The sequence below is a fragment of the Hyperolius riggenbachi genome, chromosome 12 (genome assembly GCF_040937935.1).
Source record: "Hyperolius riggenbachi isolate aHypRig1 chromosome 12, aHypRig1.pri, whole genome shotgun sequence".
Lineage (NCBI taxonomy): Eukaryota > Metazoa > Chordata > Amphibia > Anura > Hyperoliidae > Hyperolius > Hyperolius riggenbachi.
This window is the reverse complement of record NC_090657.1, coordinates 170,042,301-170,066,374: the sequence shown is the minus strand read 5'-3', so window position 1 is coordinate 170,066,374 and position 24,074 is coordinate 170,042,301. Positions and strand designations below refer to the sequence as shown.

Genomic DNA, 24,074 nt, shown 5'->3' with positions numbered 1-24,074 from the left:
CAGCCCTGTATGTGCTGGGCACCTGCTCCTCAGGGCCAGCGCTGTATGTGCTGGGCACCTGCTCCTCAGGGCCAGCGCTGTATGTGCTGGGCACCTGCTCCTCAGGGCCAGCGCTGTATGTGCTGGGCACCTGCTCCTCAGGGCCAGCGCTGTATGTGCTGGGCACCTGCTCCTCAGGGCCAGCGCTGTATGTGCTGGGCACCTGCTCCTCAGGGCCAGCGCTGTATGTGCTGGGCACCTGCTCCTCAGGGCCAGCGCTGTATGTGCTGGGCACCTGCTCCTCAGGGCCAGCGCTGTATGTGCTGGGCACCTGCTCCTCAGGGCCAGCGCTGTATGTGCTGGGCACCTGCTCCTCAGGGCCAGCGCTGTATGTGCTGGGCACCTGCTCCTCAGGGCCAGCGCTGTATGTGCTGGGCACCTGCTCCTCAGGGCCAGCGCTGTATGTGCTGGGCACCTGCTCCTCAGGGCCAGCGCTGTATTTGCTGGGCACCTGCTCCTCAGGGCCAGCGCTGTATTTGCTGGTCACCTGCTCCACAGGGCCAGCGCTGTATTTACTGGGTACCTGCTCCATAGGGCCAGCTCTGTATTTACTGGGTACCTGCTCCATAGGGCCAGCTCTGTATTTGCTGGGCACCTGCTCCCCAGGGCCAGCGCTGTATTTGCTGGGCACCTGCTCCACAGGGTCAGCTCTGTATTTACTGCCCCAGGGCCCAACCTGTATTCATTGGGAACCTGCTCCTCAGGTTCCTCAAGCTTGTTACCATTCTTCTGTATTCTGATCTTGTACCTTGTCATTCTGATACCCTGTTGCCGAACCTCGGCTCGCTCTTAGACTCTGCATCTGACTCCTGATTCTGTACCCCGATATTTCTGATACCCTGTTGCCGAACCCTGCTTGTTTATTAGTCTCCGCCTGACTCCTCCCCCGGAGAGTCCAGGCCTTCGGAAGGAATCTGTATTGCTGCAGTACTTCATACTGTACGGCACTTGTTTCTGAGGCTTAGTCCTCGAGGTATTACTGTTGCACCAAGCACTTACACTACTCAGGTGTTCAGAGGTTAGCGTTATATCGGATTATCGGTGATACTGCAGATCATCGATAATCGGGTATATTCTGCATTTTCGGTGATACTGCAGTTCACCGGTAATCAGACCCTCTCTCTGCTACACCGATCGTGACAGACTGGTTATACTAAAATTGTGGACTTGAGGAGGCTAATAATACTAGCGTTATAAGGCTAGTTAATCTAAAAGTACTGAAAGACCTACTCAATGATCAGATTAGGATGGATATATGGTGTTCCACCACCATCTAGTGGTGCACATTGGGTTTTGATATTGGTAATTTAGTGGGAGGGAGACAATATAGGAAAAAAATATAAATACATATAAAATTACATCGAGATTGATCACTAGGATCAGCTAAGAGACAAATTGCTAAAATTGAAAAGAGAAGAGAAGAGAAACATAAAAAAACGACAACATAAAAAGCATTGTAATGTACTTATTACATTAAAACCTCTGTATGAAAAAAACATGCATACATTTTTGGTGTATTATATGTAGGAGAACAAAATAGTAAAAATACAAAAAATAGTCATAAAAAAGAGCGACTGTGAGCTAAACTCTTGACTGTAAAATAATTATGAAACAGAGAGATGAGGTCAGAGGACGGAAAAGGGGGGGGAGGGGGGAGGGGGGAAATTACCAGAAGGGACCAGGGCAACAGAGACTAAAACGTTTTCTCTAGCTGTTCATTCAGACCTGTAGGTACCAGTGTCCTCAAGGTCTGAATCCAAAACATCTCTCTGTTTTTTAGTAGGTTAATTGCATTTCTACCCAAAGGATTGATGGTTTCAATTGCGGTGAAATTCACCCCAACCGGATTCCTGTTATGGACGTTATCGAAGTGTCTGGAAAGGCTATGGTTTGGGAAACCTTTTGTGATATTACGCCTATGTTGCCCTATTCTGTCCCTTAGTGGCTGTGTGGTCTCCTTTTTACCAATCCCAAGGATACTCACAGTGATCTTCCCCTGTCCCAATTGAGCACTTATGGAACACAAGAGTCCACTGGGATCACGTCTGATACAAGTCTTCAAGAGGAGGATCATTTACTTGCCAACACGGGGTCCCTAGATAACACAAGTGATCAATCTGAGTCTTTTTTAGACCTTCCCATTTCACTCACCAATCATCCACCGGACCTGCTCCACAAGCAACTTCCCAGCCCAAAAGCATCACGCACCTTCCTCCAGCCCAAAAGCATTCGAAAACGGCCACTAAAACACGCCGAAAACGGGGATCTAGGGGGAAGGGGGGAAAAAGAACAGGATGTAATGAGTCCAGTTAATGAACCCACAAAATCCATCTTCAACCTCTCAGATTATCAATTAAAACAAAATGAAATTAATCTATTGAACAAGGGTTTATCTTTTTGCCCCACTAACAACACCCAATTAAGTGAACTATTCACAGATCTGAATACTTTCGTTTGAAAACTTACACTCAAGAGGCATTTCGCTCTTAAACAAATAGACAAAACCTGTAAACCCATATACACTCAGGATCCCAACACTATTATTGCTACTATTAATGAACAGGAGGTAGAACTGGAAAAATGTATTACCACGTCCTTAAAAGGACGTTCCAGGTTCTATCCCACGGCCTCCAAAGGTAGCTTCATAGAGACCTTCTATGCACTGGCCTTGGAGGACATCCAAAAACTCTGTAAAGACAATGGTCATTGTCCTTCAAATCTCACCCAGGCCGAAAAAGCAGCACTTAATCAGCTGAAAAAGAATCCAGACCTCATCATTAAACCTGCAGATAAGGGGGGAGGCATAGTGGTTCTGAATAAAAAGGATTATGTGACGGAATCCCTTCGTCTTAATGATCAGACTAGCTATGAGACACTTACAGAAGATCCCACCAACTCATACAACAATCAACTAAAAGCATTTATAAATGAAGCCCACATGAAGGGACTCATCACTAAGGGCGAACGCAGTTTCATCCTAATTGAAAACCCCGCCACCCCCTTTTTCTACCAACTTCCAAAAATCCACAAAAACCTATCCAAGCCTCCCGGCAGACCTATAATATCAGGTATAGATTCAGTCACCTGCAACCTTTCCGGATTTGTAGATTGTCACTTACAGAAATATGTCCAAAAACTTGACTGTACACCAATATCTCCCATACTTTTGGGATTGAGGCAACCCAACATTATCTAAACCTGGACATGGACATGCCACAGGCACAAAAAATATTTCTCATACAGTGTGTTGAATTCATTCTAACCCATAACTACTTTTCCTTTATGGATACTATATACCGCCAAGTAGGGGGCACGGCAATGGACAGCAGCTTCGCACCCAGTTACGCAAATCTAGCTATGGGTCTACTTGAAACATCATACATCTCCCAAAACAACCCTTTTCGGGACAACAGTCATGTACAAACGCTATATAGACGATTTGGTGTTTATTTGGAGGGGTGATCCCTCCCACATACCCTTATTTTTGAGCCACCTTAATGGGAATAGAGCGGGCTTGTCCTTCACTGCACAGTATGACCCAACATCCATTGAATTTTTGGATCTAGTCCTGTTCCATCAACATGGTCAAATTAAAACCAAAACACACTTCAAAACAGTTGATTCCAATAATTACATTCATTTTAACAGCTTTCACTATAGACCCTGGACACTCAACACCCCATACAACCAGTCCCAACGCATTCATAAAAATTGTACAGATGTAAAGGACTACAACACACAATCGAAAATTTTGGTAAAAAAATTCCGAGAACGAAAATACCCGAGGAAGCTAATGCAAAATGCATGGTAACCCCCCCCCCCCCTTTTTCCGTCCTCTGACCTCATCTCTCTGTTTCATAATTATTTTACAGTCAAGAGTTTAGCTCACAGTCGCTCTTTTGTATGACTTTTTTTTGTATTCTTACTATTTTGTTCTCCTACATATAATACACCAAAAATGTATGCATGTCTTTTTCATACAGAGGTTTTAATGTAATAAGTACATTACAATGCTTTTTATGTTGTCTTATTTATGTTTCTCTTCTCTTTTCTTTTCTTTTCAATATTAGCAATTTGTCTCTTAGCTGATCCTAGTGATCAATCTCGTTGATGTAATTTTATATGTATTTTATATGTATTTATACTTTTTTCCTATATTGTCTCCCTCCCACTAAATGACCAATATCAAAACCCAATGTGCACCACTAGATGGTGGTGGAACACCATATATCCATCCTAATCTGATCATTGAGTAGGTCTTTCAGTACTTTTAGATTAACCGGTTCAGCGCCGCAGTGCCAAAAATCTCATGCATCCGAGCAACGTTCACCTCCCATTCATTCGCCTATAAATTTATTGCTACTTATCACAATGAATTGATCTATATCTTGTTTTTTCCGCCACTAATTAGGCTTTCTTTGGGTACTACATTTTGCTCAGAATTATTTTTTTCTAAATCCATTTTAACAGGAAGATTAAGAAAAATGAAAAAAATTCATTATTTCTCAGTTTTTGGCCATTATAGTTTGAAATTAATATACGCTACCGTAATTAAAACCCATGTATTTTATTTGCCCATCTGTCCCGTTAATTACACCATTTAAACGGATGTCCCTATCACAATTTATGGTGCTGATATTTCATTTAGAAATAAAGGTGCATTTTTTCAATTTGCGTCCATCACTATTTATAAGCTTATAATTTTAAATAATATAATAACATACTCTCTTGACATGTATATTTAAAAAGTTTAGACCCTTGGGTAACTATTTGTTTTTGTTTTTTTTTAAATTGTATTTTTTACAAATTTACATTTTATAAAAAAATGTATGTGGGTAATTTTTGGTGTGGGAGGGAAACTGCTTATTTTACATGTAAAATAAGCAAATTCTTTAATTAAAAATGTATGTGGGTGCAGTTTACTATTTGGCCACAAGATGGCCACAGTGAGAAAAGGCCTAGATGCGAACGATCTCGCATCCAGGAACCAAAATTCAGAGGAGTCGTTTCCTGGGGGCAGAAATACCACGCTCTCTGGAGAGAAAGCGTCGGTATTTCTGCGGGGAAGTTAGATCGGTGAATGGGAATTATATTCCCATTCACTGATCGGGGGCTAGCGGCGCATTGAAAGCAGCAGTGCCTTTCTGGACGAGAAAGCTCGTCCAGAAAGGCCGAACTGGTTAACTAGCCTTATAACGCTAGTATTATTAGCCTCCTCAAGTCCATAATTTTAGTATAATCAGTCTCATTCATTTTATTATTAATTTTTGTCCCACAATAAGAATATATATCTGGTAGGTGGGACATGGAAAGCTCCATCCTCCATGTACAGTAAGTAGGGTATACGGAACTATCCTGGTTTTCATCTAATCTCTGCTACTACATTCCATTTCTACTATGATAGCAACTCTTGTCGTTCAAAATGTACATACATATTGCCAAATATAGTATATATGGGATATATGTCCCGTACCGATATATAGCCCTCTTGTAACATGGCAGCAGCGGGAAGTGTGCCCTTTGATGACACACTTCCGCCTAACCATGTACCACACACTTCCGCCCATTACACTATATCCCCCACCAAATCGGAAACCAGAGCGGCACATCCGCACAGCACCATGCCCTCCTCACATATGGCGGTGGCGGACAGTGTGCCCTTACATGACGCACTTACGCTTTGCCGCCGGGACCTATACGCCATGCTCCAATCAGCATGGACACGGCCACAAGTCGACCACGCTCCCCGCACAAATTTTCCCGCCGGCCTCACACTGGGATTACGATCAGAAAGTATATTAAAAGCCAACGCGGCGCCTGCTCGTTAGAGGCGCTGCGCTGTTACTACACAACATCAAGGTAAGAGACCCTCCATTATATGGGACATCTATGATTATTTATAGCATGGTCTGATACCAACACCCCCGGAATCCGGTTGCATTAGGGGTATAACAGGTATTTAAGGTAATAGACCCAGGGCTGTGGAGTCGGTCCAAAAATCCACCGACTCCGACTCCTCAGTTTAGGATTCCACCGACTCCGACTCCTCGACTCCGACTCCTCTAATTTGCATATTACAATTTTGTTGATTAAAAGTAAGTAACATGAAATTCGTCTCTTAACTGCCAACGCTTAGGAATTTTACAAGACAACTGAAGTGAGAAGGATATGTAGACTACTATATCTATTCCCTTTAGACTAAAACTAGTCCTTGGTAAGAGTACTTGTAAAAGGTACAAACCAGAACAAAGAACATCTATCAGGCCCTAGGCAATGTAAGTGTGGGTACATGTAAGAATGATGTGCAGGTACTCTGCAGGGGAATGAGGAGATTGTAAACCGACAACACCTCTGTGTTCAATGTGCACAGCATTCTCAGTGGATTCCCTGCAGCTCTGTGGGGAGTGCATATGTAGAGTATAGTACTACTGTGTAACAAAGTAAACCTGAGACAGATGAAATTAAAGTTTTATACATACCTGGGGCTTCCTCCAGCCGCCTTCAGGGTAATCAGTCCCTCGTTGTCCTCCTCCACCACCTGGATCTTCTGCTATGAGTCTAGGTACTTGAGCCAGTCGGGCGTAGTGCACATGCACACACTCCGCCGCCAGGAGCATACTACACCTGTGCAGCACTATTGCGCAGGTGCAGAATGTTCCTGGCTATGGGAGCGGCATGCGGCCGGACAGCGCTGACTGGCTGAATTACCAGGACTCATAGCAGAAGATCCGGGTGGTGGAGGACTGCGAGGGACTGATTAGCCTGAAGGGGGCTGGAGGAAGCCCCAGGTATGTATAAAACTTTACTTTTCATCCGTCTCAGGTACCCTTTAATTTGTAGTCACCAAACCAGATTTTAACAACATATCAAATTATTTGATTTCATCAGCAAAGGTAGTGCATACATTTGCATAAATCAGCATCAGTGCAGAATTATTTCCATCTCATTGACCATCTCTATTAGTGACACAGCTACACATCAGGCTTTATTCTTACAGCATAGATGTTATTTAGTATATATAAGAGATTCCTGTGTACACATCATATATACAGTCACAATCAGATGTGTATATCTGACCTTAAAAATACGGGGACTGCTTTATTGAAGCAGCACAAGTAACTAATTTTGATTGGTTTATTTCATTTTTGTGGACTAAGCACAGCTATTACTGTATATATACACATTATTTTTAATGACTATTATCTGAGAAATAGAACATTTTATCATATTTTCTATTTTAATTACAGTTACAAATTCATTAGGAGTCGGAGTCGGTGCATTTTTTCCCGACTCCAGGCACCCAAAATTGCCCGACTCCACGACTCCGACTCCACAGCCCTGAATAGACCCTCCATTATATGGGACATCGTTGATAATTTATAACATGGGTGATACCAACACCCCCGGGATCCGTTTTGCATTAAGGGTAAAACAGGTATATAGTGAACCCGATAAGGGATACAACAGTACTACAACTTGGCACCTAAGGGAAAAGTAGAACCCACCCCCCCCCCCTCCCTTACTTCTCCCATTAAGTAGGAATAGTATATTTAGAAACATGTGTCACCACCATATTTTCTCTTTGTATGGTTTATATATGTATTTATATGTTTATTTATAATTATATGATGATCATGCCACATTTACCGTATTTTCCGCCGTATAAGACGCACTTTTTCTCCCCCAAAAATGGGGAGAAAAAGTCCCTGCGTCTTATACGGCAAAGGCAGGGAATCCCCAACTTGCGAACGCCCGCCGATATAAACCGCCGACCCGCCGCCATTGGGGATTCCCTGCCTGTGTGGGCGATCACTGTGCCTGGCTCCCCCGTGTGCCACAGCTTTTCCCCTCTATTTTCCTCCTGCCCCGCTCCATGTGCGCACATCCCACGTGTCTCCGAGATGCCCACCTCCCCCCCTGTCTCCGATATGCCCCCCGTGATGCCAACCGTAAATCCTTCCCCCCTCCGGGTCTGCAGCTGTAGCGGCTTACCTGATACATGCCGCCGCGAAGTCTGCAGACACCCGGCTACTTCCATATGTTTCCTCTACTGCGCGGCTTGTACTGATTGCGTCATCAGTAGCCGCGCAGTAGAGGAAACATATGGAGTAGCCGGGTGTCTGCAGACTTCGCGGCGGCATGTATCAGGTAAGCCGCTACAGCTGCAGACCCGGAGGGGGGAAGGATTTACGGTGGGTATCTCGGAGACACGGGGGGAGTATCGGAGACACGGGAGGTGGGCATATTGAGAGACAAGGGGGGGGGGGGGGGAGATGGGCATATTGGAGACACGGGAGAGGTGGGCACATGGAGGGGGGCAGGAGGAAAATAGAGGGGGAGAAGTGAGGCACTCGGGGGAGCCAGTCAAAGAAGGACATGTGGGGGAGCCAGGACACATGGGGACAGGACACATGGAGCCAGGACGACACATGGAGACAGGACCCAGGAGGACACATAGAGACAGGACACAGGAGGACACATGGAGACAGGACACAGGAGGACACATGGAGACAGGACACAGGAGGACACATGGAGACAGGACACAGGAGGACACATGGAGACAGGACACAGGAGGACACATGGAGACAGGACACAGGAGGACACATGGAGACAGGACACAGGAGGACACATGGAGACAGGACACAGGAGGACACATGGAGACAGGACACATGGAGCCAGGACACAGGAGGACACATGGAGACAGGACACAGGAGGACACATGGAGACAGGACACATGGAGCCAGGACACAGGAGGACAGGACACAGGACACAGGAGGACACAGGGAGACAGGACACAGGACGACACATGTGGGAGACATGACAAAGGACACATGGGGAGATGGCGCACACAGGACACATGGGGGAGATGGCGCACACAGGACACATGGGGGAGATGGCGCACACAGGACACATGGGGGAGACATGGGGCACACAGGAGGACAGATGGGGCACACAGAAGGACAGATGGGGCACACAAGTGGAGAGATAAGGTACACAGGAGGACACAACATGTTCAAAGACGCTCCTGGAATATAGACGTACCAGATTTAATATATATTTTTTTCCCAGGTTTTTGCCCTCTAAACTTGGGTGCGTCTTATATTCCGGAGCGTCTTATACGGCGCGAAATACGGTAAATTGGTTTTATGTACATGATTGACACGTCTATACTTGCAGTAATGTTTATTTCATCAATTGTTTATTATTTACTTGGACATTACTGTAATTTTCATTGTATGCGTTTTATTGGACGTTGTCTATTGGACGCATTTTACTGTACGTATTTCATATTTTTATTCTTCTATTTTATTTTATTTTCTCTGTTTGTTACAGCTGCTCCTTGTTTTTTGTTTTTTTGCCTGAGGAAGCGGGCTTGAGACCCGCGAAACGCGTTGCAATTGTTCTTTGTCTTGGAGTTCAGATTAAATGTTTTTTGCCATTTGATCACAGTGGTTGTGTTTTGAATATTGGGGAGGTAAGTCCACCCTTGCCCCCCTCTGTTTTATTGATTTTAATACGGTTTCTCCTTTTATCCTGTTGGCGCCTCTGTTGTTTATTACTTCTCTCTTAACTGAGGAGATAGTTCTCAAGGTCGGGCAAGCCAGGTCGGCAACACACGGACATACAAAGTACAAAGAAAGGAGGCTGATTCGGTAATCCTAAAGCAAGCTGGGTTTGGCAACAGAGTATCAGATATAGCGAAGTACCGAATCAGTGAACAGAAGAGTGGTCAAGAAAGCAGTAAGTCATAACAGATAATAAACAATGCCTAGTCTTGGGTGTGAGCTCCGTGATCATCAACACCCTGGAACTAGTCTGAAGTATAACAGAATGGTAACACAAGTCCCTAATCTTGGGTGTGAGGTCGTTGATCATCAACACCCTGGAACTAGTCTGAAGTATAACAGAATAGTAAAACAGAATCTGAGGTCTAAGTGCTTCCACGTAGTGATCGCAACGGCAGACAACCAGTGAATGACCAGCACCCGGTATATATAGCACAGCGCTCTCCAGCGCCTCCCCTAAGTGCTGGACCAATGGGAACTGGTTGAATTGTCAGCTGACCCCTTTCTGGCTGTCATAAAAGTTCTGCCTCTCAGCGCGCGCCCTTCTGAACCTGTGTGGACTATCAGTCCCAGCCTCACCAGACATGTGTTGTGTACCACCCGCCGCGCTGGACGCGGAACCAGCCGCACCGCTATCAGAGCATGCGGCGGTTCCTCCGCATTTAGCCATACTGGCAGATGTAGGCCCCCGCGCGCAAACCGCCACGTTGGATGCGGAATCAGCCGCCTTGTTCTGAGCACATGCGGCGGCTTTTCCGCGTTCTCACACCCTCTGGTAATTGCGCCATGTACACAGGCTGCCCCTGGTAATTGCCCCATTCATACAGGCTGCCCCTGGTAATTGCCCCATACATACAGGCTGCCCCTGGTAATTGCCCCATACATACAGGCTGCCCCTGGTAATTGCCCCATACATACAGGCTGCCCCTGGTAATTGCCCCATACATACAGGCTGCCCCTGGTAATTGCCCCATACATACAGGCTGCCCCTGGTAATTGCCCCATACATACAGGCTGCCCCTGGTAATTGCCCCATACATACAGGCTGCCCCTGGTAATTGCCCCATACATACAGGCTGCTCCTCTGGTTTATTTGCCCCATACATACAGGCTGCTCCTCTGGTTTATTTGCCCCATACATACAGGCTGCTCCTCTGGTTTATTTGCCCCATACATACAGGCTGCTCCTCTGGTTTATTTGCCCCATACATACAGGCTGCTCCTCTGGTTTATTTGCCCCATACATACAGGCTGCTCCTCTGGTTTATTTGCCCCATACATACAGGCTGCTCCTCTGGTTTATTTGCCCCATGTATACAGGCTGCCCCTGGTAATTGCCCCATACATACAGGCTGCCCCTGGTAATTGCCCCATACATACAGGCTGCCCCTGGTAATTGCCCCATACATACAGGCTGCCCCTGGTAATTGCCCCATACATACAGGCTGCCCCTGGTAATTGCCCCATACATACAGGCTGCCCCTGGTAATTGCCCCATACATACAGGCTGCCCCTGGTAATTGCCCCATACATACAGGCTGCCCCTGGTAATTGCCCCATACATACAGGCTGCCCCTGGTAATTGCCCCATACATACAGGCTGCCCCTGGTAATTGCCCCATACATACAGGATGCCCCTGGTAATTGCCCCATACATACAGGATGCCCCTGGTAATTGCCCCATACATACAGGATGCCCCTGGTAATTGCCCCATAGTACATACAGGCTGCCCCTCTGGTAATTGCCCAGTGTATACAGGCTGCCCCTGGTATTTGCCTGCTGGAGTTTTTGCCCACCTGGTTGATGAAGGTCAGATACTTCCAGCGGCCCCCGTAGGTATGAGCTCCATGCACCTTAGCAGAGTCGGTGACCAGCACGTTCTGCCACACGCCAAACACACACCAGGCCAAGATTCCCGCGTGAAGAACAAGCCCCGGCAGCGCTGCCATCTTGCTCCACCCAGTGACCTGACCGGCGCCGGCTGCTTAGTGTGAAGCCCCGCCCCGTCCCCTGTCAAGCGCCCGCCATCTTGCTCCACCCACTGGCTAGCACCAAAGCTGCTGAGTGTGAGGCCCCGCCCCGTCTCCTGTCACGCTCACGAGCCTGCCATCTTGCTCCAGCCATTGGCTGGCACCGGAGATGTTGTGTATGTGGCCCCTTCTTCTGTCAGGCTGCCGCCGCCGCCATTTTCCTGGAGACTTGTTAGGAGGATGGAGGTTCCTGTCACCGTCCAGAGGCAGCATGTGAGGCGGGGAGACCCCCTAATCCTCCTCATGGGGACATTTATACTCACCATATATAGCATATACACACCAGGTACAGCATGTGTGTGGAGGAACCGCCTGCCTATAGCTTGTATCCTGCTAGTGAAATGAGCTGACATTACTGTACCTACAGGAAGCAGAGCTGTACCAGGCTGAGGCCCCCCAGTACCGACTACACCCCAATAATATTACCTCATGACACACTCCAATAGTATCATCTCATGTCACACCCCAATAATATCACCTCATGACACACTCCAATAATATCACCCCCATGACACCCCAATAAATATCACCTCGTGTCACACCACAATAATATCAGCTAATGTACAGACATTGCGACAATGTAGGGCAAAACGTTGGAGCACCGGCCCTCAATAATATCACCCCATTAGAGACCCCAGTATCAACCACCCCAATAATATCACCCCATTACACTCCAATAATATCACCTCATAACAGAACCCAATAATAACACCCCAATAATATCATCTCATGACAGAACCCAATAATATCACCCTATGACACATCCCATTAATATCAGCTAATGCCCGGCTCTCAATAATATCAACCCATGATAGACCCCAGTATCAGCCACCCCAATAATATCACCTCATGACAGAACCCAATAATAACACCCCAATAATATCACCTCATGACACACCCCAATAATATCACCTCATGACACACCCCAATAATATCACCTCATGACACACTCCAATAATATCACCTCATGACCGGCCCTCAATAATATCACCCCATGATAGACCCCAGTATCAGCCACCCCAATAATATCGCCTCATGACAGAACCCAATAATATCACCCCATAACACCCAATAATATTACCTTGTCACACCCCAATAATATCACCTCATGAAACACCCTAATAATATCACCTCATGACACCCCAATAATATCACCTCATGACACACTCCAATAATATCACCTCATGACACATCCCAATAATACCACCCCATGACACACCCCAGTACTGGCCACACCCCAATAATATTACCACATGGCACACCCCAATAATATCACCTCATGTCACATCCCAATAATATCACCTCATGACAGACCCCAGTGATAGCACAGTAAGGCAGACCCTAGTACCAGGCACACCCCAGTAATAGCACCCAATGACAGAATCCAGTGATAGTACAGTATAACATACCCCAGTAGCAGGTGGGGGGTCGATAGACCAGATGTGCTGCTGACCCATCTAACACAGGGTCCTATTCATGTGGTGAGTGCCCCATTTGGAGGGTATGCTGGGAATGACTCATTATTCCAGTCTCATGGTGTCCAGTCTGCTCTGAGCATGCAAGAAAAAAGAGGTTGCGGAGGGCACACCGTCAAAAAAGTGTGGTCGGGTGCTTGACACTGAGACATAGGCAATGTCTCAAGTGAAACTGTGCAAAAAATGTGTCAGCACACCGATTTTGAATAAGCTCACGCTCTTTTATTGAGCCATGCGTTACCAACAGGTATAAAGCCGACAATTGTTTCGGGGGCCACACAGGGTCCCCCTTCCTCAAGGCGTATAGTTACAAATGCATGCAATTCAACCACCTATATAAGCTAACATAATCCCCAACAACCACACCCCTAATAATGCAAAACAGTGATGTCATCTCCGTTGTTTACACATGCCACATAAACAATTATATACTGTGATCAAAACCATGGGTTAATTGATATTGGCTGTGAGTGCGCTCAGCGCTACTGTACTTTGTGATTCATACCTCATGAGGGGTTCGCCGGTCACCCCCTGTTAAAAAATTGTGAATAATTGCTGCAGCGTTTGAATGTGCGTATCCACAGGCAGCCGTTACTAACCTGGCTTCATGGCCAGTGTCGTGCGCGCGCTACGTTCCTGGGCCCCGCCCCTCCTCTCTCATAGGTGGAGGAAGCCCACCCAGTAAATCTCGCCGCTCCTCCATTATGCCCAGTCATGACGGAGCCATCCGCTCCGCCCTACAATGGGTGTGTCTGATGACAATGCGTGGCGGGGGTGTTCGTGACTTGTTGCCATGCAACAGTCACAGCATCCAGACTTCGTGCGCTTCCGCACACTGTCGGCGGAGCTCTCGCTCCGCCCCCCGTGTGCGTATTTCCCGGCAGTACGTCACATAGCTGTTTGTGACCTGTTGCTATGCAACAGTCACAACAGGGGTAAGGGTTATCAATTACGCCCCCAGTGGGCGTGAGACTCGCACGTCGCATCGAGATAAACTGCCATCTCTTAAATGTGACAATGGTAGTGTTATTCGTGTAATCTGCATGCTCCAGTATACGGAGACGTAACTCTCCACAGGTGCATGCGATGTCATGTATTATGCATAACGAACACGCCATGCCTAACACATGTCGAACGAGTAAATACACATACGGAGAACGATAATAACGAGTACCCGTAGACTGCAGCATACACGCTGACACACTCTTACCCACCAGGGCGTGATCATTGGCATGATGGACAGGTCGAACCCTCATGGCTGAAAACACAAAAAGACAAAACCAGGTTACTGTATATATCTCATAATGACATGCTAATATCCAACATATACGGCAAGACATGATAAAATACAATTGGAGTGTCCCTGTGAATAATAAAATCCCATGGCCACGGACACAGCTAATGAACCTATGGACATAAAAGGATATTAATGACCATTAGTCTCTATTATTCAGCATACATGCTATCTTTCCCTAATGAAGCAAGTTAAAGAATTATTTTTGTTCAAGCCTCCAGGCTGCACTGTGCCTAATTCATGAATCCAAAAGGCTTCTCTCTGCAATAATCTAATGTCCCTGTCACCTCCCCTCAAGGGTGCCTTTACGTGTTCGATGACCTGTCCCCTGAGCTGACATGCTCCATGCTTATTTTCAATAAAATGGACGGCCACTGGTTTCGTATAGTCAAGGTTCTCATTTCTCTCATGGGCTCTCCATGTTACGTTTATATCGCTTCGATGTTTCTGCTCTGAGCATGGGGATCAGCTGCTTACATCAGTGTTACCCACGTTGTGGACTGACAGTCGTACGCTATCTATTGTTGGTTTTTGATTAGAACTCTTTTTGGTGTTTACAGAGGCGCACCACCAGATTTACATCCTAATATGTCCCGGCTCAGTTTCATTTTTTTTTTTTTACAGTTTTTTCTAGTATAAGGTTCCTGCATGCGGTAAAAAACATGCACCATTTCTTCAAACCGCGTGTGTTGTAACAGGTGGACGCTTGTGGTGAGCGGGTAAATGGCGCGCACCTCGACCGTACTGTGAACCCTCCCAAAACCACATAATTACAGTAATAGACAACCCAAATTGTAAGTCAGTGTCACGCTATTTGCCTATCTCCCGTTTTACCAACTTATTTTTAAAACCTTCCTTACCTCATAAACAGAAACAGGCATATAGCAATACAAAGCCATATAACAGCCATACGGTACAAAACACAACTTTCCATGGAAACAAACATACATAATTATGAGCAGGCCTGCCAGTGCAAATACACTGTATAATTAATGGTGCAGAACGTCATGCCTGAGATCTCTGTGTATGTTGTGGGAACAAGGTGTTCAGCGGGTGAGGCAAATGCCAACCAGATGGACAAGACGTCTGATATGTGTAAAACGGCTTCTGCCTAGACTACCTACAAAGAGCGCTTTATGCCTCCACCAGTGAGTAACAGACTGTCAGCTCTGGGGACAGGACACACTATAGATCCCAGCTGTCGCAGGACATGAGCTGAGTACTTTTGCCGAGAACTGACACACAATGGAAGCATAAGCTGCTTTCTGTGAGCTGTCTGCGCTGGGCTTATTAGAATTTGAACCCAATCCAATTCACTTTTTCTTCTTCAGTATTCTCCTAGGTGATATACTCACTTATCAATACTATTCCTTTTAAGCAACCAACAGAAAGAAAATACTCCAAATAATTTTCATAGTACTTTTTCACCTGCTTTTTGGTACTTTTCCAATTGCAGAGTGCTGAAAAGTTATTTTAAACAGAAGACGCAAAATTATCTCCTAGGAGAAAAAGTGAATTGGATAAGGGCTTTTCTCTCCATCTGGTTGGCATTGTAGGACTTATGCACCACTGCAGATCTGGTTCCCAATATATGTGGAGGTATTTCTGCATCATTTTTTAAAAACAGGTTTATTGGCATGGCTGCAAAAGTACAACATATGACGGGTATATCCAAAATCGAATTTCTCAATAAGCATTAGAACGATGACAAATAGTAGTAGAGAAGTGAAAAAACCACGGGCGTTAGCAAAGTTCACAATGGTAATGTCCATATATTGCATTTAAATAGTCCTTTTTCCAGCAGTTAGAATTGGGAGGTAGCCTTTGAACAAGATTATTCCAACAGGCAATAATAAACTGAGACACAGCAGGAATGAAGATTGTTAAAGTCTAGGTTATTAATATACAAACGAAAACAATATAGTACATCAGGTCTGACCATTTACCACTGGAATGAGGGTCCAAATAAAAACATAATATGCAGTAACAGGTGAAGCCACCCACTTAGCCTATTCCTTATTACATTTCCCATGGCACCTCTATGAGTATACTGTATACCAGTTTTATAAATGGAAGCTTCAACCATTCAGGTCCTGTGGGGACACAAGGAGTAATCAAACCCATCGTTATAACACTTCAGGCATATACTGTAACAGAGACTCTCTTAGGGCTTGTTCACACTGGAGGCGTTTTCAGGGTTTTTGTTACACGCGGGCGATTTTTAAAATCGCCCACCAAACACTTGTACAATAAATGTCTATGAGAAGGTTCATATCAACGCAGGTTGTGCGCTGTCTGTTCAGTAAACTGGTGCGTGCACCATTTTCAGGGCGATTCCGCCTCAATGGAAAGTATAGGAGAAACGCAAAACGCTCACAAAATCGCTTTGTGTAGCGATTGCGTTTCCCGTATTTAAGAATAAATACAGAGAGAGAGAGAGATCGGATAATAATAATGGGGCTTGTTTTTCGATTCTATTCGGATTCCGAAATGTTCGGATTCGGAGATCTGATTTGGATCCGGATATCTGGGTATCCGGATCCAAATCAATTCGGATTTTTAAAAGGGGTATCCGAGCATCCCTGCCGCTAAGCACAAAAACGATTCGCCCACCCAAGCGCCAATCGGGAAAAAAAAAACACCTCAAAAACAGCCCAAGCGGACGGACATGCGAGCCAAACGCAATGTGAACAAGGCCTTAGCAGGATACTTTGGAACTTAGAATATTGCTATTCTGGCAGAACCCCCAATAAACGTAATTAGGGGACATTAGCTGTGTTTGCCCCATAACATCTGACAGCAGACGGGTGATTCTCCCCCAATAGCTATGAATACAGTCATGGCTCCTCATCATATGCCAGAAATCCACACTTGCTGCAGAACATTTAGGACTGGAGGAGGGGTAGTCTGATTCTAGAAATCCCGTGTGGCGTAAGATAAGATTGACAGACTATATAAAATTAAATTAATCACCTATTCACTGATATTCAGGCATGATCATGCAATTCTAGCACATCCTCCCACTCCGAGTCCATACCTGGGATGTTAGTAAGCGATTTAAGACTTGTGATAGCCAAAAGGGGTGTAGCCCCCAGACAAGCTTAGGACGTACATGTTGCAGGCAGCACACTAATAGAACTGCAGAGTGTGGTCAGATATGGAGCAAGGGAGATAACGACCATCTAACATAGAAGGGATTAGCAGGAGCGAGAGTCAAAATATAGTCTATTCTAGATAGAACCTGGCGCTGGTTGCTAGACAGTATGACAGATAATCTGGTGTTCATCAGGGTGGAAGTGTCTTCATGCGTCAATCCATGAAGCTTCGCAATAAACTTAGCCAAGGATGTAGGTGTAGCCAGGGCCGGTTCTAGACTTTTTCTGCCTGAGGCAAACTTGTGAGGATGTGCCCCCCCCCCCCCCCCCCCGAATTGGAATGATCACACAGAACCGGACAATTTGCACCGCGCGTTATAGCTGCGGTGAGCCTCCCTGAAAACACCCTCAGTTTAGGTAGGTAGCCAGATATAAGTGCCCCCAGTGTTGGTAGCTAGGTACAGTTGCCCCCAGTATAGGTTAGCCAGGTACAGTTGCCCCCAATATAGGTTAGCCAGACACTCTCTTCACTTCCTGTTTCTGCCTGGTGCTGCCTCCAGACTTCTGCCACCTGAGGAAGTCGCCTCACTTGGCATCATGGGCAGACCGGGCCTCGGTGTAGCAGCATGTGGACATGGGTGTCCCTTAGTAATATCTTATCCTTGTGAGGATCCATGAACATATTGAAATCACCCATCAGCAACAAAGCTCATTTAAGCAATTCTAAGGAGGCAGAAGGCTATAAAGTCTCACAATGACCAGATGAAAGTCCTCAATGTGCAATGCAACACAGATGAGACATCCACGGTCCTTCAGGGACACCCTATGTATAGTACGTCTTAGCCTTCCATGGAGTAGAAGGGAGGCCCCACTGGAGTACGAGGAAAACCTTCTATGAGTCAACCAACCTACCTACCATGCAACACAGATCAGACGTTTATAATCATCCAGGGACACCCAATGTATAGCATGTCTTAGTTTTTCGAGGAATAGAAGGGAGCCCCACTGAAGTACAAGAAAAAAGTGCTATAAGTCGACCAACCCACCGTTTGTGTAGACTCGCTGTTTTACCTGAAAGTAGGTGAGTTTCTTGCAGGCACATCAGGGTGTACTTTATCCATTTGTCCAAATAGCATTGCCCTCTTAAAACTATCATTAGCGCCCCTAACATTCCAGGACATGGACTATAAGTACATCCAAAGGCATACAGCCCCAGACTAGATAAGTAGACTACAAAACCAGAGGGCAGCTATCAAACAATGTAGACACCTCCAGGAAGTCCATGAATACAGTCCAACAGAAAACTGTAACTTTGCTTGAAATATGGAGATGTTTTGTGATTCTGTATCACAATAGAACATAAAATAAACATTACATACGTAGCTTCTGCTATAACAGCGTTTGAAATGAAACTGAAATTATGACGAGTAAATTAAATTGCACTGAGCACCCAGAACCTCGTCATAAGGTAGGATCATAATGCAGTGTGCTGTTGGGGAGCCAGGGGTTAAGGGGAGTGCCATTTTTGCCCCTTTAGCTCCCATCTGTGTGGAGTGTGCCATAGAGTCTGCAGCGACCAGCAGTTCAGAGATTTCTCCCGTGGAGCATTGTGTGCATTGCAGTGGGCAGGAGTGCGCTCCATATGGGGAATTTTTTAACTGCCGGTCAAAAAAAAATGTGTCCAAGGTGTTCAATGCAATTCTATGCATTTTGACACGTTGGCTAAACAGTCCTGTGAAAGAGAGAGAAATATGCAGCCTTTCTGTCCATTTCAGAACAAGAAATTGGAAACAGAATTCCAGGAAAATAATCAATATTTTTGCTGTAGTTGCGACATTCAACTTAAAGGAACACTTGATCTTGTCTTTTTACTGGACTTCTATTGGTCCTGTCTTCCCAGAGAGAGATATCCCTTGCAGAGCAGGATCATCCACCGTGCAACCTAGGCAGGTGCCTGGGGCTTAGTGGGTGTTGATGGGCCCACCTGCCACCTTCTCTGACCTCTTTCCACCACAGCTTAACAAAAGGATCACAAGCAGATTCCAGATTTACAGCTTTTCCTAGGGTAATCCATCTCTGATCCCATGCTTCACAATCACCCCTTACTCATGTCATTGCTTTTTGGCAGCACCAACATTTGTGAGCAATTTTTTTTTTTTCAACGAAGCATTAAAGTGTACCTGAAGTCAAAAATAAAAGGTGACATGCCTACCTCAGTAGTGGGATGGGGGGTCCACAGATCCTCCTACAGCCCACCGTTCCAGCACAGGGTCCCTATACCACACAGCAACTCAATTAGGCTTCCTCTGGCAATGGCTATGAACAAGTGCATGCGGACTGGACAAGGTAAGGTCCACACATGCCCAGTTGTACAAGGTGCTCTGCACAGAGGAAAAAAAGCTGCACGAGAGGTTTCATTCTACTCAGCATGTGTGAACCTTACTCGCACATGCCCAGTCCAGACTTAGCCGTTCACTGCCAGAAGAAGCCTGTTTGACTTGCTGAGTGAAATAGGCATATAGGAATCCCGGGCTGGAGTGATGGGCTGCAGGGGGACCCGGGGAGCCTCTGAACCATCCACTTCCCACTACTGAGGTAAGTATTTCACTTGTTTCTTATTTTACATATTAGGATTGTTTTAAAGTGAATCTGTAGCTAAAATAGAAGAAAAAATCAGATACTCACCTAAGGAGAGGGAAGGCTCTGGGTCCTATAGAGCCTTCCCTCTCCTCTTCTGGTCCCCTTGTTCCCCCGCAGGCTTCTCTGTTCAAATATCCCGCTGTGAGAGGCTTCATAAGTCTTTGAGAGTCCAAGTCTTCCCGAAGACAAGTGGCTCTGTCCTGCACATGCACGAGTGCTCGAGAGGGGGAGGTCTCGGGCTGCCAAAGACAACCGAAGACCACTTGAAACAGAAGAGAGCAGTCTCCAACCAACGAGTTGGAAACTGCTAACGGGGGAAAGAGCCGGAACAGGAGAGGAACGGGAAGGCTCTACAGGACCCAGATCCTTCCCTCTCCTTAGGTAAGTATCTGATTTTTTTTCCATTTTAGCAACCTCTGGTTGGGGGGAACCCATATACATTTGGGGGCAGTGGCCAGGGGTTGTGTCACGTTCATCAAGCATTGTGATACTGCACGCTTTACTACTGCACACTCGGATTAACCAAGTCTGTCTCAAATGGTTGACTCGTCGACTGGGCATGCTTGTCGTGTCACTGATAGAGATGGCTTGAACCTCAGATTTTAGGTTCGTGGGCCGCGGACGCGAACTTCCGTGAACCAGTGAACTCGGCGAACCGCAATAGACTTTAATGGGCAGGCGAACTTTAAAAAACTACAAACACTGTTTCAAGGGATCTAACACCTGGAGGGTGGCATGACGGAGTGGGATGCACGCCAAAAGTCCCTGGGAAAATGATGGATTTTACGTAGAGCAGGGTTATCATCCCTAAAGGGCAGAAATCACATTACATTCCTAAATTAGAGGCATAAAGTGCTTGAAAACATCTTGCGTGTGTATACATGGATCAGGTAGTGTAAGTAGTGTATTGCTTCACACTGACAGACCAAACTCACTGTGTAGCGCACCGCAAACAGCTGTTTGTGTAGTGATGGCCATGCTGGTGCGCACGATGACGAGAATGCAGGCGATTGTGGTTTTCCAGCCCATATGATCGTCCTGAGGTAGCTCAATGACAGAACAACAGTGACTGTCCAGCTGATCGAATTTGGTCTGTCCACAATGAAGCAACAAACTTATTATCTTGGGTGTGCCCCCCAACACACTCATATAGCCAGTCATTGCTTCATTGTGATAAGCAAGCCCCTTCACCGCGGCAAGGTAACGATCACGAAGGGGAGTTGAAACATTTACATGCCCTTTGTTTTATTGTAGCAGCCACAGTGTAGCCAGAAAAATTAGGCATGTACACGCACCAGAATAATTATTATTTTTGGTAGTGCCCCCTGCTAGCAGTGGCCTTAAAAATTCAGGATTCCACCTGGAGTCCTGGACCCTGTTGGTGGTGGCGGAGAAGGCAGTCAAGCGGCCTGCAGGCAGAGATGTTGTGTGGGGACTGACTTAGTCTTCGGGCAGGCAGCAGCGGCGTGCAGGCAGAGATGCTGTGTGGGGACTGGAAACTGTCTGTGGGTTCTATCTATGCAGTGTCACCCACAAAGACAGCTATGCTTTAGTAAGTTAAATCACAAACACAGTGGAAAGATATGCAATGGTAATACAGTGTGCTGCCAGTGGTGGGACTACAAATCCCAGCTGGCCTGGCAACTGTCTGTGGTCTCTATCTATGCAGTGTCACCCACAAAGACCGCTATGCTTTAGTAAGTTAAATCACAAATACAGTGGAAAGATATGCACTGGTAATACAGTGTGCTGGGCCTGGCACAGAACAACTAGGCCCAGCTGCGACAGACAGGGTTGTATCTTAGCTTACTGGAAGATGAGGTAATGAAGAAAGACCTGCTATTAAGTATACCTGAATTTATTACAACAAATAGAACTCCAGAAATTTCACCAATTACCCTATGGGATACAATGAAATGCGTGTTAAGGGGGAAGCTGATCGCAATGAAATGCGCCCTAAAAAGAGAGAGAGAGCAGAAGACAAATTTCCTATTAGATAAATTGGCGGAAGCCGATAATGCAGCTAAACATAACCCATCAATAGATAATACTACTAGGTTAAATACAATAAAATCAGAATTAAATATAGCTCTGGATAGGAAATGTGAAGAGGAAATTAGAAAAAGTAAAATCACATTTAAAAAAAATATTAATAGATCTGGTAGGTTTATGGCAAATTACCTTAAAAGTGGAATAAAGAGGAATAACAACATTGAAAAAATTAGAGATGAGAATGGAGAGATAAAGATTAGACCTGAAGAAATAGGGGCAGTGTTTACAAATTATTATGAAAAATTGTATAACTTAAGTAAAACTGTAGATCAGGACCCCGAGGAGTATTTGATGAAAGTGAAACTGTCGGAGGTTGAAGAGGAGATGAGGGCAATGTTAGATGCTCCAATATCGGAGTCAGAATTTAAGGAAACGGTACGGAAATTGAAAAAGGGGAAAAGTCCGGGCCCGGACGGATTCCCTGGGGAATTCTATGAATGTGTAGCGGAGGAGGTGGCTCCGTTATTCTGCAGCCTTGTTAATCAGGACATATTTCCTATAACCTTTTCTAAAGAAACTAATATGGCTTTTATTTCTGTAATCCCAAAAGAAGGGGGAAATCTGGAAAATTGTAAACAATATAGGCCAATATCTCTGATTAATACAGATGTAAAAATCTATTCGAGAATCTTGGCCTCAAGACTAGAGACTGCCATAGAACATATAATAAGTAAACAACAAAGCGGCTTTAGGAGAAATAAACACATCCAGGAAAATATCTATGCTGCCATTAGCTTTATTCATGATTGTAAAAAAAAAAAGGAAGAAGCGATAGTAGTAACAATAGACGCCGAAAAGGCATTTGATAGAATCTCTAGAGAATTTATGTTTAAAACCTTACAGAAATATGGGCTTACAGAAACATTTATTAATAGAATTAAGAGACTTTATGAGAATCAGTCATCAAGTGTAAAGCTGAATGGCTGCTTGGCAAGAAGTTTTAGATTACAAAATGGGGTACGTCAGGGGTGCCCACTGTCTCCAATCCTCTTCAACCTCTGTGTAGAACCGATTATCAGTTTAATTCAGAATGATCCCCAGATAGAGGGGCTGCCACTAAAAGGAACGGAATTAAAACTACTAGCCTATGCAGATGATATACTATTGACCCTAACAAAACCAATAAGTTCATTGAAGAAAACTTGGGAATTGTTGGAGGAATTTGGTATCTATTCAAATTTTAAAATTAATAACGGAAAGACTAAGATCCTAAATATAGGGTGCTCAAATGAGACACGAATAGTAATTCAAAAATCGAACCAACTAGGATGGTGTGAAGACTCTGTCAGATACCTTGGGATCCTGCTAAGCAGCAATCCAAATATGCTTTTCTCAGATAACTTTCCCAAATTAGTTACGAACTGTAAAGAGATATTAAGGGGAGCTGACCGCCCCTGTTTTAATGCCCTAGGAAGGTTGGATATTATTAAGATGCTTATCCTCCCCAAGATTTTATTTATACTCCAATGTCTCCCGGTAGCCATACCACATTATTGGTTTATAGATGTGAACAATATCCTTCAAAAATTTATTTGGGCAAATGGGAAACGCAAAATTAAATATGCCCAGTTGATGAGGGAGAGAGAACAGGGAGGAATGGATGCCCCGGATATCGAAACTTATTATAAAAGTATTCACCTATCAAGGGTGATTGATTGGAGGTTGGGTTCTGAAGAGAAACTGTGGGTAATGACAGAAGAAGAGGAAGTAGATCTTGAACATATATTTACTTGGATGCCGGGAAACATTCGGGCCATAAAAAACCGGGCCTCACATCCACTTATTGCCCCGACACTTACGACTCTGTATGATTTTGTGGTGGAGTGGGACAGGAGGGCGGGCACCTACCCTCTGGTCACACTAAGAGATAATGAGGAATTTC

At 45.3% G+C, this 24,074-nt stretch overlaps 2 protein-coding genes across 3 annotated transcripts in view; one reads left to right on the top strand and one right to left on the bottom strand.

Moving 5' to 3' along the window:
• Window positions 1-11,586, bottom strand: part of LOC137542403 (androgen-induced gene 1 protein-like) — a 35,848-nt gene extending 24,262 nt beyond the window's left edge. Inside the window, exon 1 of the mRNA XM_068264288.1 lies at window positions 11,403-11,586. Coding sequence (XP_068120389.1) covers window positions 11,403-11,555 — 153 coding nt within the window. The 5' untranslated portion in view covers window positions 11,556-11,586. The remainder of the gene's footprint in view (window positions 1-11,402) is intronic.
• Window positions 11,587-11,711: 125 nt separating this feature from the next.
• The window catches only part of ZNF831 (zinc finger protein 831), a 298,501-nt gene continuing 286,138 nt past the window's right edge, over window positions 11,712-24,074 (top strand). Inside the window, exon 1 of one of the 2 annotated variants that reach the window (XM_068262315.1) lies at window positions 11,712-11,849. The gene's annotated coding sequence lies outside the window, so the exon portion shown is untranslated. Of the gene's footprint in view, window positions 11,923-24,074 lie in introns of both variants that reach the window. The other variant, XM_068262314.1, reaches the window with a different exon arrangement.